General features: G+C 40.4%; 1 protein-coding gene across 2 annotated transcripts in view; it reads left to right on the top strand.

Moving 5' to 3' along the window:
• PRKAR1B (protein kinase cAMP-dependent type I regulatory subunit beta) overlaps positions 1 to 7,855 on the top strand; it is a 716,155-nt gene extending 708,300 nt beyond the window's left edge. For both annotated transcript variants that reach the window (XM_069084870.1, XM_069084869.1), the window contains 2 exons: positions 1,725 to 1,806; positions 2,226 to 7,855. In XM_069084870.1, the coding sequence (XP_068940971.1) occupies positions 1,725 to 1,806; positions 2,226 to 2,398 (255 nt within the window). In that variant the 3' untranslated portion in view covers positions 2,399 to 7,855. The remainder of the gene's footprint in view (positions 1 to 1,724; positions 1,807 to 2,225) is intronic.
• The last annotated feature ends 6,025 nt before the right edge of the window (positions 7,856 to 13,880 follow it).

Here is a 13,880-nt window from a genome sequence, read left to right on the forward strand (position 1 = left end):
CTCCAGTGACAAAGTAATTTGTGCTTATCTCTCCATTGACTTTTACCCAATTTATCCCCATCATGTTTGCTCCTCTCTCCATCCCCAATCCCAGGAGTAGACCTTCTTTCTATACAGTAGTACTTTCCCTGTCACTTCTTCCTTTAATTCTTCATGTTTCTTTTGAATAAGGTATACCTATCTAGAGCCATGGTCCAGTCAAGAATTTTAGCCCACCATGTCTCAGTGATACCCATGAAGTCAAATTTATCTCCATACTTTTAGGATCCCCAGGTCCTCTTGTTTGTTGCCTAGATGTTGGGCATTTGCATATAGACATTTGAGGTCATAGGTTTTACTACTGACTCCTTCCTTGTATATTGTCTTCCATGAACTTTTGGGTATTTCAACTACTCTTCTTTCTTCTTTGTAGCATATTCTTCTTCCTTCTTTGATAGCTATAGAGGAATTGGTGTTAGATCCTAGTGTGCCCCACAAGGCCCCCCTGATTATTTTTTTATTTGGAATGATCCAAGGTAACTCTTTTGGCAATCCAAATACTCCAGTCTATTGCCCCTTCTTCCTTTCACAGAGCACATGCAGAACTGTGCAAAGGAGATTTATCCTGTCATAATCAGGTGGCCAATTTTTTTTTCCTGACTTTTGGGTAGGGAATGTAGGGAGGGTAGGTAGGGAATTATGAATCTTTAGATTCATAAGGCAGTGTCTTTTCTATAACTATATAATACTTTATTTTAATCCTGGCCCTGCTAGCAATAGCTGGATGACTTTGAGCAAATTTTTCCCCTCTGAGCCTCAGTTTCCTCCTCTGTAAAAGAAGAGGTTGGACTAGATGATCTCTAATGTGCCTTCAAGCTTGTAAGTATATAAATCTGCATCAGAAGTTCTGGATGGTAAGCCTAGAGGAGTTGAATATGACCACACATATTATTTCAAGGCTGGTGTTAATAAGTTTGGCGCCATTTTAGAGACGGGCCAGAGAGCAATAAAAATATCTTGATCAGCTCTATTTTCTAGGTTGCATGGGTCTAAAGGTTGTCCTTTTAATGTGTAATGTATTTTGTGGTGGCTTTATAAGGCATTTCTTAATTGTTATTCTGCCATGTCAATTCAGCCCACGGTCTTAGTGTTAATAATTTAACAGTAAAAATATCTCCCCTACTCCCCCCGCCCCTTTTCAGGGGATCATGGTGGGGGGAAGTCAGATCAGCCAGTTGATGATATGTTCCTGAAAACATGCTTCTACTACTGTATACTGGGAGGACCTAGAGGATACTGGAAGGTTTCCCAGTCTTTGAGAGTTAGTTCAAGGTCAGCTGGAAAAAAGGGCTGTTTTAATGACAAAGAGATAACATACTCCCCTTCAGAAGGAAAGAAATCATTTTTTTTTCTGAAAAATTTCCAATTTGCTGCACAAGTCCTCAGGCCCTGGCAAATGTGTTACTTTGTAAGTTTCCAGTTGTGATACACTGTTCATGTGTTCCCAGAAACAAAAATGGAAGCTTGATGCCTAGGGAAACAGCAGCATATTGAAAGCTACATCCTGCTGATTGGACCATGCCATTGAACAGCTCTCATTTCTCCCGACCTTAAGTGTCTCTGAAGAGGAAGAAGAATCTAGCATTAATTGGTTCACTGGAGCTCCGTGCTTAAATAGTATGAAAAAGGGGAACATTTAACTTATTTGGGTTTTTTTTCTCCCTTTGCCTTTTATCACTTCTTAGGGCACAGCTTCTGTTCTTCAGCGCAGGTCTGATAATGAGGAGTATGTGGAGGTTGGAAGACTTGGGCCATCGGATTACTTTGGTGAGACTACCAAGTTCTGTTTCAAACACAAATGCTTGGCAATTTGTGTTTTCTTTCTTGATTTAAAGGCATTTTCTCTATCCCTCCTTCTAAATGTGCTTGCTTTATTTTTTTGTTGATAACAATGTCCTTAAAGTGTGAATATCTGCACAGTACTTTTAAATGACTTCGTCATGCAAAGCCCTTTTAAGAATATGCATGCTTCATGCCCAGCAGACACCTATGCTTCAATCTTCTTTGTGCCCATAAAATATACATACATAATGCATACATGTATATGTGTGTATATGTATATGTACATATGTATATGTGTATATACAAACATATACATATACACACACACAACCTTTTGTGGTTTGCTTTTGAAAGAAGAAGAGAAATTCTAATTCTATGACTGTCTTTTTCTTCCTTTTTTGTAGGAGAAATAGCACTGCTGCTCAACAGGCCTCGGGCAGCCACTGTGGTAGCCCGTGGACCGCTGAAGTGTGTGAAACTTGATCGTCCTCGTTTTGAGCGAGTACTCGGTCCCTGCTCTGAAATCCTGAAGAGAAACATTCAGAGATACAACAGCTTCATCTCCCTCACCGTTTAAGGGAGTCCCTCCTCCTTCCTAACCCCCTCCAATATCTGCCTGCCTTTAAATGTTAACCTTGTGATTCACAGGTTTGACCTGCGCCATTTCATAGCTTTACCAAGTCATGTAGTTTTTGGTGACTCTTTATGTTTCTGTCTGATGCACTAGAGAGAATTGACCATAGTTTAGTGTCAGGGATTACAACGGATTTGGATAAGATTCACTTTTTGACACCTTGGATGAATTCTAAGATTTGTGACTCACATATCTGGAAATAAAATATTCACCTTGTGCATTTTGTCTGTTAGTTTTAAGTACAACCCCCCCAAAGTTCACACTTTTATCGATATACTTAATCTCATTCAGTCCTTACAGCAATCCTACAAGGTAGGGAATTCATGTATTTTTGTCCTATTTAACAGGCAAGAAAACTGAGGATCAGTGAGAGTAAATGCATTGTCTAAGATAATATACCTAGGAAATAGAAGTCTGAATTTGAACCCAGGTCTTTCACTGATAATCCATTGCTTCTCCCATTCTACCAGACTGCCAAAGAAAGAACAGGCTTTTAAGCTGAATTGATGAAAAACAGGTATTGCTCCAAATGGAAAATGAGAGAGGGTATTCCTAAGTTTTTCACATGGGAGGCAGTGAGAAAGACAACAGCATTCTAGAACTTTCCCATGTTGAATCCTAGATAATTTTGTTTGTTATTTTAACTGGCAGTCTGCTTTCTAACTCTGGTTTGCAAATGAGGGCTTGAAAGGGTGGACTTGCTATTTTGTGGACAGTATCCAGTACCTTGCAGGCAATAGTGTCTGGGTTGGGTGGGCCTCCTTAGTGTTAAAAGGGGGAAAAAGAATGCTAATAGTAACAGACCCTTTAGCTTTTTCAATTTCTAATTCCACCATGAATTGATCACCTCAATGGCAGAATCCTTGCTTTAGGTTATCATGTTATTCTTTGGATAGCATTATAATCTATAGGTGGGAAGACTTTGTCCTGCTTTGCAGGAATTTACCATTTAGTTTGACAAACCATTACAAATTGAAGAATTAAATACATGAGATTTCCCTCTTTCCTTGACCCCCATTTCTACTTGACTTAACTCCCAAGAATTCAGCTTCATAATAGAGTTCTGGAAGCTGTGTCCCCAGCCATCTAGTCCCATGAAGACAATAAACATTTTCTAAAATTTATTTTTAGTTTTCAGCATTCACTTTTATAAAATTTTGAGTTTTAAATTTTCTTCCCCTCCTCCCTCTGCAAGACAGTCTTCCCTTTTGCCTTCTCTTCTATCCACCCCCCTCCCTTTTATTTCCCCTTTTCCCTCCTACTTCCTATGGGTAAGTTCGATTTCTAATTGATTATGTTATTGCCTCTTTGAGCCAAATCTGATGAGAGTAAGGTTCAAACAATGCTTGCCTCTCCTCCTTCTTTCCTTCTACTGTAATAGGTCTTTGCTCCTCTTCATGTGATGTAATTTACCCTATTCTGCCTCTCTCTTTCCTCTTTTGCCAGTACAATCCTTTTTTTACCCCTTAATTAATTTTTTCATCAAAAATCAATTTATACCCACACCCTCTGTCTATATATACCCCTTCTGAATGTCATAATAATGATATAGTTCCTATGAATTACAAGTATCATCTTCCCATGCAGGGATGTAAACAGTTTATGCTTATTGAATAACGTTTTTTCTTCTTTCCTGTTTACCTTTTTATGCTTTTTAAGAGAGGCTTTTTATGCCTCTCTTCAGTCTGTATTTGAACTCTGATCTTTTCAGCAGGAAGGTTTTGAAGTCCCTGATTTCACTGAATGTCCATCTCCCCCCTGAATGATTATGCTCAGTTTTACTGGGTAATTGATCCTTGGTTGTAATCCAAGCTCCTTTGCTTTCCAGAATATCATATTCCAAGCCCTTTCATCCTTTAATATAAAAGCTGCAAGGTCCTATGTAATCCTGACTGTGGTTCCACGATATTTAAATTGTTTCTTTCTGGTTGCTTGAAGTATTTTTCCTTGACCTGAGAATTCTGGAATTTGGCTACAATATTCCTTGGAGTTTTCATTTTGGGATCTCTTCCAGGAGGTGATCAGTGGATTCTTTCAATGACTAGTCTACCCTCTGGTTGTAGCATCTCAGGACAGTTTTCCTTGATAATTTCTTGAAAGATGATGCTCTTTTTTGATCATGGCTTTCAAGTAGATCATTAATTCTTAAATGATCTCTCCTGGATCTATTTTCCAGGTAGATTGTTTTTCCAATGAGGTATTTTACATTTTCTTCTATTTTTTCATTCTTTTGATTTTGTTTGACTGATTCTTGATGTCTCATAGAGTCATTAGCTTCTATTTGCTCAATTCTAATTTTTAAGGAATTGTTTTCTTCAGCTAGCTTTTGTACCTCCCTTTGCATTTGGCCAATTCTACTTTTTTTAGGAGTTGTTTTCTTTGATTTTTGTCCTTCCTTTTCCAAGCATTGCCTCTCTCTTGCCTAACTCTCATTTCCTTCCCAATTTTTCTTCTGCCTCTCTTATTTGACTTTTAAAATCCTTCTTGAACTTGTCCAAGAAGACTTTTGGGGCTTGAGACAAGTTCATATTCCCCTCTGAGGTTTTGGCTGGGGGTATATTGACAATATAGTCCTCTTCTGAGTTTGTGATTTGATCTTCCCTGTCACCATAATAATTCCCAGTGGTCAGTGTTTGTTTTTGCTTCTTGCTCATCTTGTTTGCCTATTTCCTCTCTTTGAAAGTAGAGTTCTCATGCTGGATCACAGGGGGCACTGTCCCAAGCTTCTTGTGCTGGAGACCAGGGACCTGGTCACTGAATTTACTAAGCATTTTTAAAGTTCTTACTAAATTCCAGACACTTTGCTAAACACTGGGGAGACAAAGAAAAGCTAGTCCCTGTCTTTAATGAACTCATATTCTAATGGGGGAGTTACTTTAATGTCTACCTAAACTCTCTTTACTACCTCTTCATAGCATGGAGGTGATCCCCTAGGCTTAGAAAGCTCATAACAACAGACATCAAAACTGTGATAAGTCTAACTAAGTTGGAAAGTATTGGTCCCCAAAAGGACTCTATCTGTCATCTAAGAATCAGCCTGGCTAAGTTCACAGAGGTTCATCCCCAGAGGGCTGGGAACCAAGTGATGATTTTTTTTTTGTTTATACAAGGGACTATAGCCTATGTTGATTAAATGGAATGTCCATATCAATGAAATCATTGATTTTTGAGGTATTGTTTTGTTTTAGTATTGGAGACCTCTATAGAATCAGTAAATGTTTAAATGGCTGATGTGAGAGGGGGAGTAGAAAATGGGGAGGTATATGTGTATGGCTAGAGCCAAAAGGGTGGTCCAGGTGTTGCTCAGCCCTGAAGAGATAAAAATTGGAGACCAACAGCTCAAAACTACAGAAATCTGGTCGATTTTCCTTTGACGTAACTTCCCTGCCCACCTTTCATAAGTGACAGTGTACCTTTAGAACATTTAACTGCTCTAAATTCAGTCTTCATTATATTTAATTAATAATTGGATTTTCCTAGCCTGACTTGGAAAACCAAGTCTCATGGAATCAGAGAATCCTAGAGCTGGGAAAAATGTCAGAGATTATCTAATCTGACTTCCTCCTTAATAAATGAATCCCCTTTTAGTGCACAAGAGAACAATTAATTTGCCATCTCATTGGATTGGGATCAATTAAAATATTCTATGACTAGACCAAGTTCATTTGATTGGAAAGATAAGTGCTTCTAAGCCAAATAGTCATGATGCTTAGAATCTTGACTAAGATTCAGACATCTAGAATCTTCAGCAAAAGAGCATTCTAGTACCACTCTTCTGGAAACACCTAAGATCTCAGATTATGGGAAACAAAATTCATCTAGGAACCCATGCTCAAGGATATCATATGTTGAAAATGTGTGATTAGCCTCAGTGGAGAGAGTTTTCACAACAGAAGCTTCCTCCACTGATGAAATCACAGAACTAGCCCCTTCATTCCAGAAAAAAACAAAAACAACCAAAAAGAATCCCAACCCTTTCCTTTGAGAATGGCAAATATTTCCTTTTTTTTCTCCAAGGCTTCATATTTACAGTCATAAATTTTGAAAGCCAATAAAGCTACTGTATATATGAATTTCCAAATTGATTTAATTGATTTTTTCAACAAATTGGTCCAACAGGCTATATGTTAGATTGATATATAGACACCATTATGAAATACTCCTGGGGGATGTTTCAAAATGACACCTGACATGAAAATACGAGTGCAATAATTCAACTAACCTAATTACATTCATGAATGAATAACTGAGAACTTTCTTTTCATCAACCAAAGTGAAAAAAAAGTCACTTAAGTTCTACTTACATTAGACAGCCTTCCAAAAAACAAAAATAAGGGAAATTTTGCATCTACTTTTCAATATTTTTCTTTCTAAGCACGATCTTAGTCATCTCAAGGTGTTCAAATGATTGCAGCATGTATATGTCTGTGGTCTAATAAGCTATGCTGATTGATAATGATGTTCACAATACTGCATGCACGATTAAATATGAACAGCTGGAGATAGTCTCTCTAACTTGCAATTTGAAGGCAGAAACTTAACATAGACAAAAACCTTGCATATAAATGTTATGTATAGATTCATTTGCTTCATTGTGGTTGTGGTACTCTCACTTATTCAGGTTTTGGTGAATGGATTGCAATTCAAAATTGGAATAATTCAGATTAGTATTCAAAGAGCCCAATCATTCTCCCTATTGCATTTTGATGACTGTTGACTTGAAGATGATATTCACCCATATTTGGTGCAGGAAACATTTGCAGAATAAAAATGGCTCATCCTAAATATTCAACGCAGTCAATTTAATGCTAAAATCATCCTTTATCATAAATTCCTTCTAAAGAGGAAAAAAAACTACACTTAAAACTTTTGTTGGATGGGGACAAATTGTAAAAGTGCCATGTGCAACTGGCCATTCTTTGATCTATATAACATTTTGTTACCTTTTCAAAACAGTTGTGATGCTTATTTGATTGGCGGTGAGAGAGAGTTTAAGATACAGATAATTTGAACACAATTGGCATCTCCCTCTGAGCAAAATTGATGGTGCTTAGCTCAATCATCTTATCCTTTTCAGAAATATTTGATACTGTGGCTAGCTCTGGCTCTGCGGCCAGAGTGTGGATTTCTTCACCCAGAATCTCCTTTTCCTGAATCAAGTGGAGAGTCTCATAACTGGGTTATCCCAGTCACCCCTAGGTCGCCTAGTACTAATACAGATGTGAAATGTTGCATATGCTTGTCAGAAGTGAGAAGTGTTCACTGTGTCGGTTGATTTTACTTACGTGTTTTTCTTTGTTATAATAAGGAGGGTTCTATGGAGGGGGCAGAGATATATGCCAAGAAATGACTTCGATGTGAAAAATCAAAGGCATCAATAAAACAAACAAACAAAAAAAACCCCTAAAAGGTCCAGTCTCTTCCTTTCTCATTATGTAATAAAGCTATCTGAATCTTGGTTACAAAGGTTCTTTAAAACAACATCACATACTAAAATGACATCCATTACTCAGTGCAGAAAAGTGCTTTTAAAGCTAATTGGTTAGTAATTCAATTCAACCAACATTTATAAAACACCTATGAGGTGCAAGGCACTGGTGGGCATTGGCGATACAAGGATAAAATGAGACAATCCTTGCCCTCAAGGAACTTGCCTTCTATTGGAAGGAATGTGATGTCTGAACACGTACAAATAATACAAGGGATGCAGTGATATAAGACAGAGAAGACAACACTGTCAGATGATTCAGGATGATAAGAATTCTGACTGGGAGTTTGCGGAGTGTTGTATTCCAGGCATTGGGGAGGACCTGTGCAAATGCATGGGTGGAAGCCCCACATCTTTGCCAATTAAACTTGGAAGGGCTCTCCATACATGAGAATGGCCAGCACTGAAAGTTAAACAAGTGTAGCAGCAAGCACCCCAGTGTCCCCAGGGTGCCTGCTCACACAGGTTCTTGGATCTGCTTTGTTAAAGGAAAGCAACTCAAAATGGGTTAACAAGCTTACTTTAATCAGTCAGACATATATCGTTTACCTTGTTCAGGAGAAAAGGTCAGCACCCTGAACCTCAAAGTATACAGGCATAATTATCAAGACAGAAACATCAAGTAGACAGATTTCCAAACTGTCCAACCATTACATCCATACCCAGTCAACATCTGGGTTTCCACATTCTGGGTTTTTCAAAGCCGGGGGACTCTCAAAACGGCTTCCCAGAATTCAGATCAAATCACAGAACACTTCTCAAAGTGAGTCCCAAAACAGAGCTACACATCAGGACTTATATAGCCTTCTCCTGGCTCAGAGAATGTAACAACCTTATTGACTCACTGGCCAATCAAGAAGTATCTACTGAAAAACAAGCCTCCCACCCCAGGCTTCAGGTGCACATTAGCCTAGGGGCAGGGAAGATCTTTAAAATTTACATTTCCATTACAACAAGCTTGTTGCCCAAGCATATTCCAACTACAGTGGCTGTTGCAGCCTCAACCTCCCTGCCCAATAAGCACATCCATGCTCTGCCCATATTCCTTCTTGCTACCTGAGTCCCTTTCCTTTCTGCTATGCCCCCTTCTCTGGAGTCCTCTGGATCTGAAAAATATTTCGTGCTTGAAATTTCCAATTTCTTAGCCAATTGGCAGTTCTGATCAGACCCATTGGGGAGAATTCCCACCTCACTTGAGCTAGTCCCATTTTTGGCGTAAAGATGAACCCAGAAGCCCCAAATGCTAAGCCATCCGGGACTCTTTTGTTATTGCCTGAAGCTTCCTGGCACATCCTTGATTGTATCCTGTCCCTTACCCTTCCCATCCTTTGGAGGTACCAGCCCTTACCTCAGAAAGTATGGTGGGGGGCCCTAGTTTTGGAGGTATCAGCTGTTGTCCCAGTTTGGGGGTGGATGCTGCTTTGGAAAATTTTCCTTTATTGCCCCTGTTTGCTCCTCTCTCCATATCCCAGTTAAGCTACAGGGTCTTTAAAATGCCTTTAAATTAAATCAGTATTTTGAGGTGTCCATAGGCTTCTCAGACTGTCAAAAGGGTCCATGACACACACAAAAAGGTTAAGAATCCCTGAGCTAGAGAGGCATCTTTTAAGAGAATCATTACTCTGGTGCCAGGTTCTGCTGGGGCGGGGGGGGGGGAAGAGGCAGTCATTTTAATTGGTAGCATGTAAACATGGAATCAGAGCCACTCAGGCCTTGGAAACAAGGTAGTCCAGTCCAACCCTCATTTTACATGTACAGGTACAAAATCAGACAAGTGAAGTGGGCCCTGCTCTGCACAGCTAGTGAGGGCAGAGCCAGGCCTGGAGCCCACAGCTTCTGTTTAGAGCTTATTCAAGCAGATCAGAACCAGTCCATGGCTCCTGGTTTTTTTTAATGTTTGCTGAACTCAGAAGGGGGAATCATAGGTCTTTTGTTTTAACTGATCAGAAAATGAGTGTCTTTCTTCTTTTTTTCTGTCTCTGTCTCTCCCTCTCTCCTTCCTTCCCTCCCTCCCTCCCTCCCTTTCTCTCTCCCTCCCTCCCTCCCTTTCTCCCTCCCTCCCTCCCTTCCTCTCTCCCTCCCTCCTTTCCTCTCTCCCTCCTTCCCTTCCTTTCTCTCTCCCTCCCTTCCGGCCCAGCAGCAGGTTACCACCCTCTGAGTCTTCATTCTTCCTTTATAATATGGGCATAATAGTAACACTACCCACCCTAAGGGCTGCTAGTGAGGAAAGTGATTGGTGGCATCCTCCTGCCTGCAAGCCCTTCTTAAAATTGTTACTTAGTACTGAGATAAGGACCTTTTAAGTAAAACAAAGTAGTCTGACTGAATGCTGTCATCCCCGAGCTTTGAAATGTGGTTTCCTCATCACACATTAATGTTGCCATTTTGAAACTTTGTTGGTACTGGGAAAAGGAGAAGATCAAAGCAGGAAGAATTTGTTTAGTATCTACTATGTGCCAGAAATGGTACTAGTTATAAGAACACAGTAAATTAAGTAATTCTTGTAGGGGGAGTTCTGACAGTTTGAACAAGAATTTACATTCAAGGGGCAGCTAGGAGGTGCAGTGAATGGAGCACCAGCCCTGGAGTCAGGAGGACCTGAGTTCAAATCTAGCCTCAGATACTTGACACTAGCCATGTGACCTTGGGTAAGTCACTAAACCCCAATTGCCCTGCCTTCCCCCCTCCAAAAAAAAAAATTTACATTCACGTACTTTGAGCCTTAACTTGGCTAGTAGTTTGACCTTGGTCAAGTTCCTTCCCTTCTATGGGTCTTAGTTTCTTCCTATGTAAAATAAGGGGATTGGAGTATACACATCTTTAAATTCCCTTCCAGTTCTGAGATTCCAGGGCAACCTTATAAGGTGTGCTGAGGAAAAGGAGTTATTATCAAGTATCACTGAACTACTGAAAGACCAGTGTGGACTAGAGCCAACTCAAACTGGCTTGGAGGAACTTATTATTAAGTTCTCAGTGTGAGCATTTACATCTCAGAAATCAGCAAAATCTTCCAGTCAGGGTTTGATTTCAGTGTGTGTGTATTTTTTAATTGTCTAGACTTAAGAAAGGGATTGGGACAACTAGGCAGCACAGTGCATAGAACACTGGGCCGGGAACCAGGAAGACTCATCTTCCTGAGTTCAATTTCCATTCTCAGGCATGTACTAGCTGTGTGACCCTGGGTAAGTCACTTAACTCTGCCTCAGTCTCCTCATCTGTAAAATGAGCTGGATGGAGGAGGAAATGGCAAACCACTCCAGCACCTTTGCCAAGAAAACCCCAAATGGAGTCATGAAGAGCTGGACATGACTGAAAACAATGGAACAAAAAAGTGATGATAATGTAGATGAACTTTAAAATGTGTCATATAGGGTTTTTCTTTTGGAGAGCCAGTTATTAAACCATTACCAGCACACATCTGCAGTACAGTTTAGAGCAGGGGTTGGCAGACTTCAGCCAGAGAGCCAATTCTGGCCTTCTGCCTGCTTTTGTAGGATCTACTTACACCAGGTAGAGGATTCAGAGCCTGTCTTGGAGTCACAAACCCAAGTCTATGACTCACACTATTTGACCCAGAACCAGTCATTTAACTTCTTAGTGGCCTTAGGCAACCCTCTAACAATGGAATTTGGACAACCATTGACATTGTCATCAAATGAGGGAGTTTCCTCATTGGGAGTTGCCTGCATCTATGAAATCACAGATCCTATACCCAAAACAAGCAAACAAAAAGCCATGTTATACTGCAATGAACCAGTCAGACCTGGTGTGAAGTGAGGTGGGGGAGAGTTTGGGACCTATTTTAATGACCTAGGGCAGCACAGTAGAATGAAAGAAGATGCTGATCTTGAAAACTGAAGCCATGGGAAGTTATAGTAGTGAAATATAATAACCTGTTTTGGCACTGGGCCAACTCCTGCTCACAATGGAATCAGCCTTCCAAGCTTCCCATCACCATAGTCAGAGGTGCAGTGGGAGCATAGGCCCTGAGACCTTCTCTATCCTCCCACTGAAGTGTCAACTTCAGAGTTACCTAGGAAATGGGAAAACTCTCCATTACAGCCTGCTTTTAACCACTCAGAGAAATGGGCCTTAGTTATGCCAGAACTAGAAGGGACCTCAAAGGTTATCCAGTCCTGCCTCCTAATTTTGTCTGGTTTCTTCCTTAGCTGGTCACCTGAGATCTCCAGTACCTCAAGGTCAAACACATGATTTTAGTGTGAGAATTCCATTCTCTTAATTTCAATCCAGTCCACACCAAACCAAAAGAAGGAGGTTTTTTTTTTAGCACAGGTCTAGCCCATGTCACATCTCTACCCCTTCCTCTCCACCTCCTCTCCCCCAATAACCTCCAGTGGCTCATTATGACCTTCAGGATCAACTATAAAGTCCTCTGTTTGACTTTCAAAACCTTTTATAACCTGCCCCCTCCTACTTTTCCAGTCTTCTGATGACACCTCCCACCTACTCTGTAACCCAGTGACCATGGTGTCCTTGATGCTACAATGGCTTCCTTTCTGTTCCTCTACCAAGACACTCCATCTCTCAACTCTGGGCCTTTTCCCTGACCATCCTCCATATCTGGAATGTTCTTCCTCCTACTCTCTGCCTCCTGGTTTCCTCAGTTTACTTCAAGTCCCAGCTAAATTCTTTCTCCTATATAAACCTTTTCCGGTTTCCTCTTCATTTCTAGTACCTTCCTTCTGTTGATTATCTCCAATTTATCCTGTTGATATCTTGTTTGTACATAGGTGTTTGTATGTTGTCTCCCCCATTAGACTGTGAATTCCTGAAGAGAAGGGACTGGATTTTGCCATTCCCTAGTGTTTAGCACAATACCTGGCAGGTGGTATGTCCCAACTGACTAATACTAACAGTCACATTGTTTTTATCACTTCACAATTGGCAAAAGTCTTCAAAAGAGCCCTATGAGCTAGGAAGCACAAATATTCCTCCTTCAAGATGTCAAGGGTCTTAGATTTCATCTGTTCGAGTACTTAGTCCATGGAGATGCCAACCCCTCAAAGCCTTGGTGAGCTGCAAAATGAGTTGCTGTTTGAAAACAAAATCAAAGAAACAAAAAACTACATCATATTACTTGATAGTCAAGCTTTTGCTGACAAGTTTTCCCTCCTTCTGCTAGGCTGATCTTTGGACAACAACAGATACACAGTCCTGAGTGGGACTTACGAGGGAGCTTAGAGACTGGCTAGACCAACTTTCCAGTTTTATAGTTGAGGAAAAAGAATGAAGTGACTTGGCTAAGGTCATACAGATAGTAATGGAAAGAGCCAAGATTCTTTTCAATGTATCACTGGGTCTGTAATCAAAGGCTTTCCAGTGTGGTGAAGCCTGACAAAGCTTGCACTTAACTGACAAAAGTTTTGAGAATCTAGGGTCATTTCTATTCTGCCATGAGGCATTAGAGTAGGATCTCTCCTTAGTGGAGGAGAATATTTATCAACCCTCTTTTACAGATGAAGAAACAGAGTCAGGGTGGCTAGGGGCTCAGTGAATAGAGCACTGTCCTTGGAGTCAGAAGGACCTGAGTTCAAATCTGGACTCAGACACTTAACACTTACCAGCAATGTGACCTTGGGCAAGTCACTTAACTCCAATTGCCCTGTCTTCCCCCTTCCAAAAAACAAAAGAGCAAAAAAAGAAACAGAGGCTAAGAAAGTTTAAATCAGAAGACCTGGATCCAGGTCCCAGAACTACCACTTACTATTTGTGAGCTTAGGGCACATCAGTTCACCTTTCTTGGGCTCTATTTCCTCCTCCTTAAAATGAGGGGATTGAATTAAATGGTCATTAACATTCCTTTCTAGCTCAAAATCTGTGTTCCTAGTTATCAACTACCCTAGACCTAGCCAGCATTGTTCAGTCATTCTAACTCACCATGACCCCATTTTGGAGCTTTCTTGGCAAAGATACTGA

This window comes from Petaurus breviceps, unplaced genomic scaffold, assembly GCF_028583685.1.
Source record: "Petaurus breviceps papuanus isolate PSGF00001 unplaced genomic scaffold, PetGlider_PUasm1.0 175, whole genome shotgun sequence".
Lineage (NCBI taxonomy): Eukaryota > Metazoa > Chordata > Mammalia > Diprotodontia > Petauridae > Petaurus > Petaurus breviceps.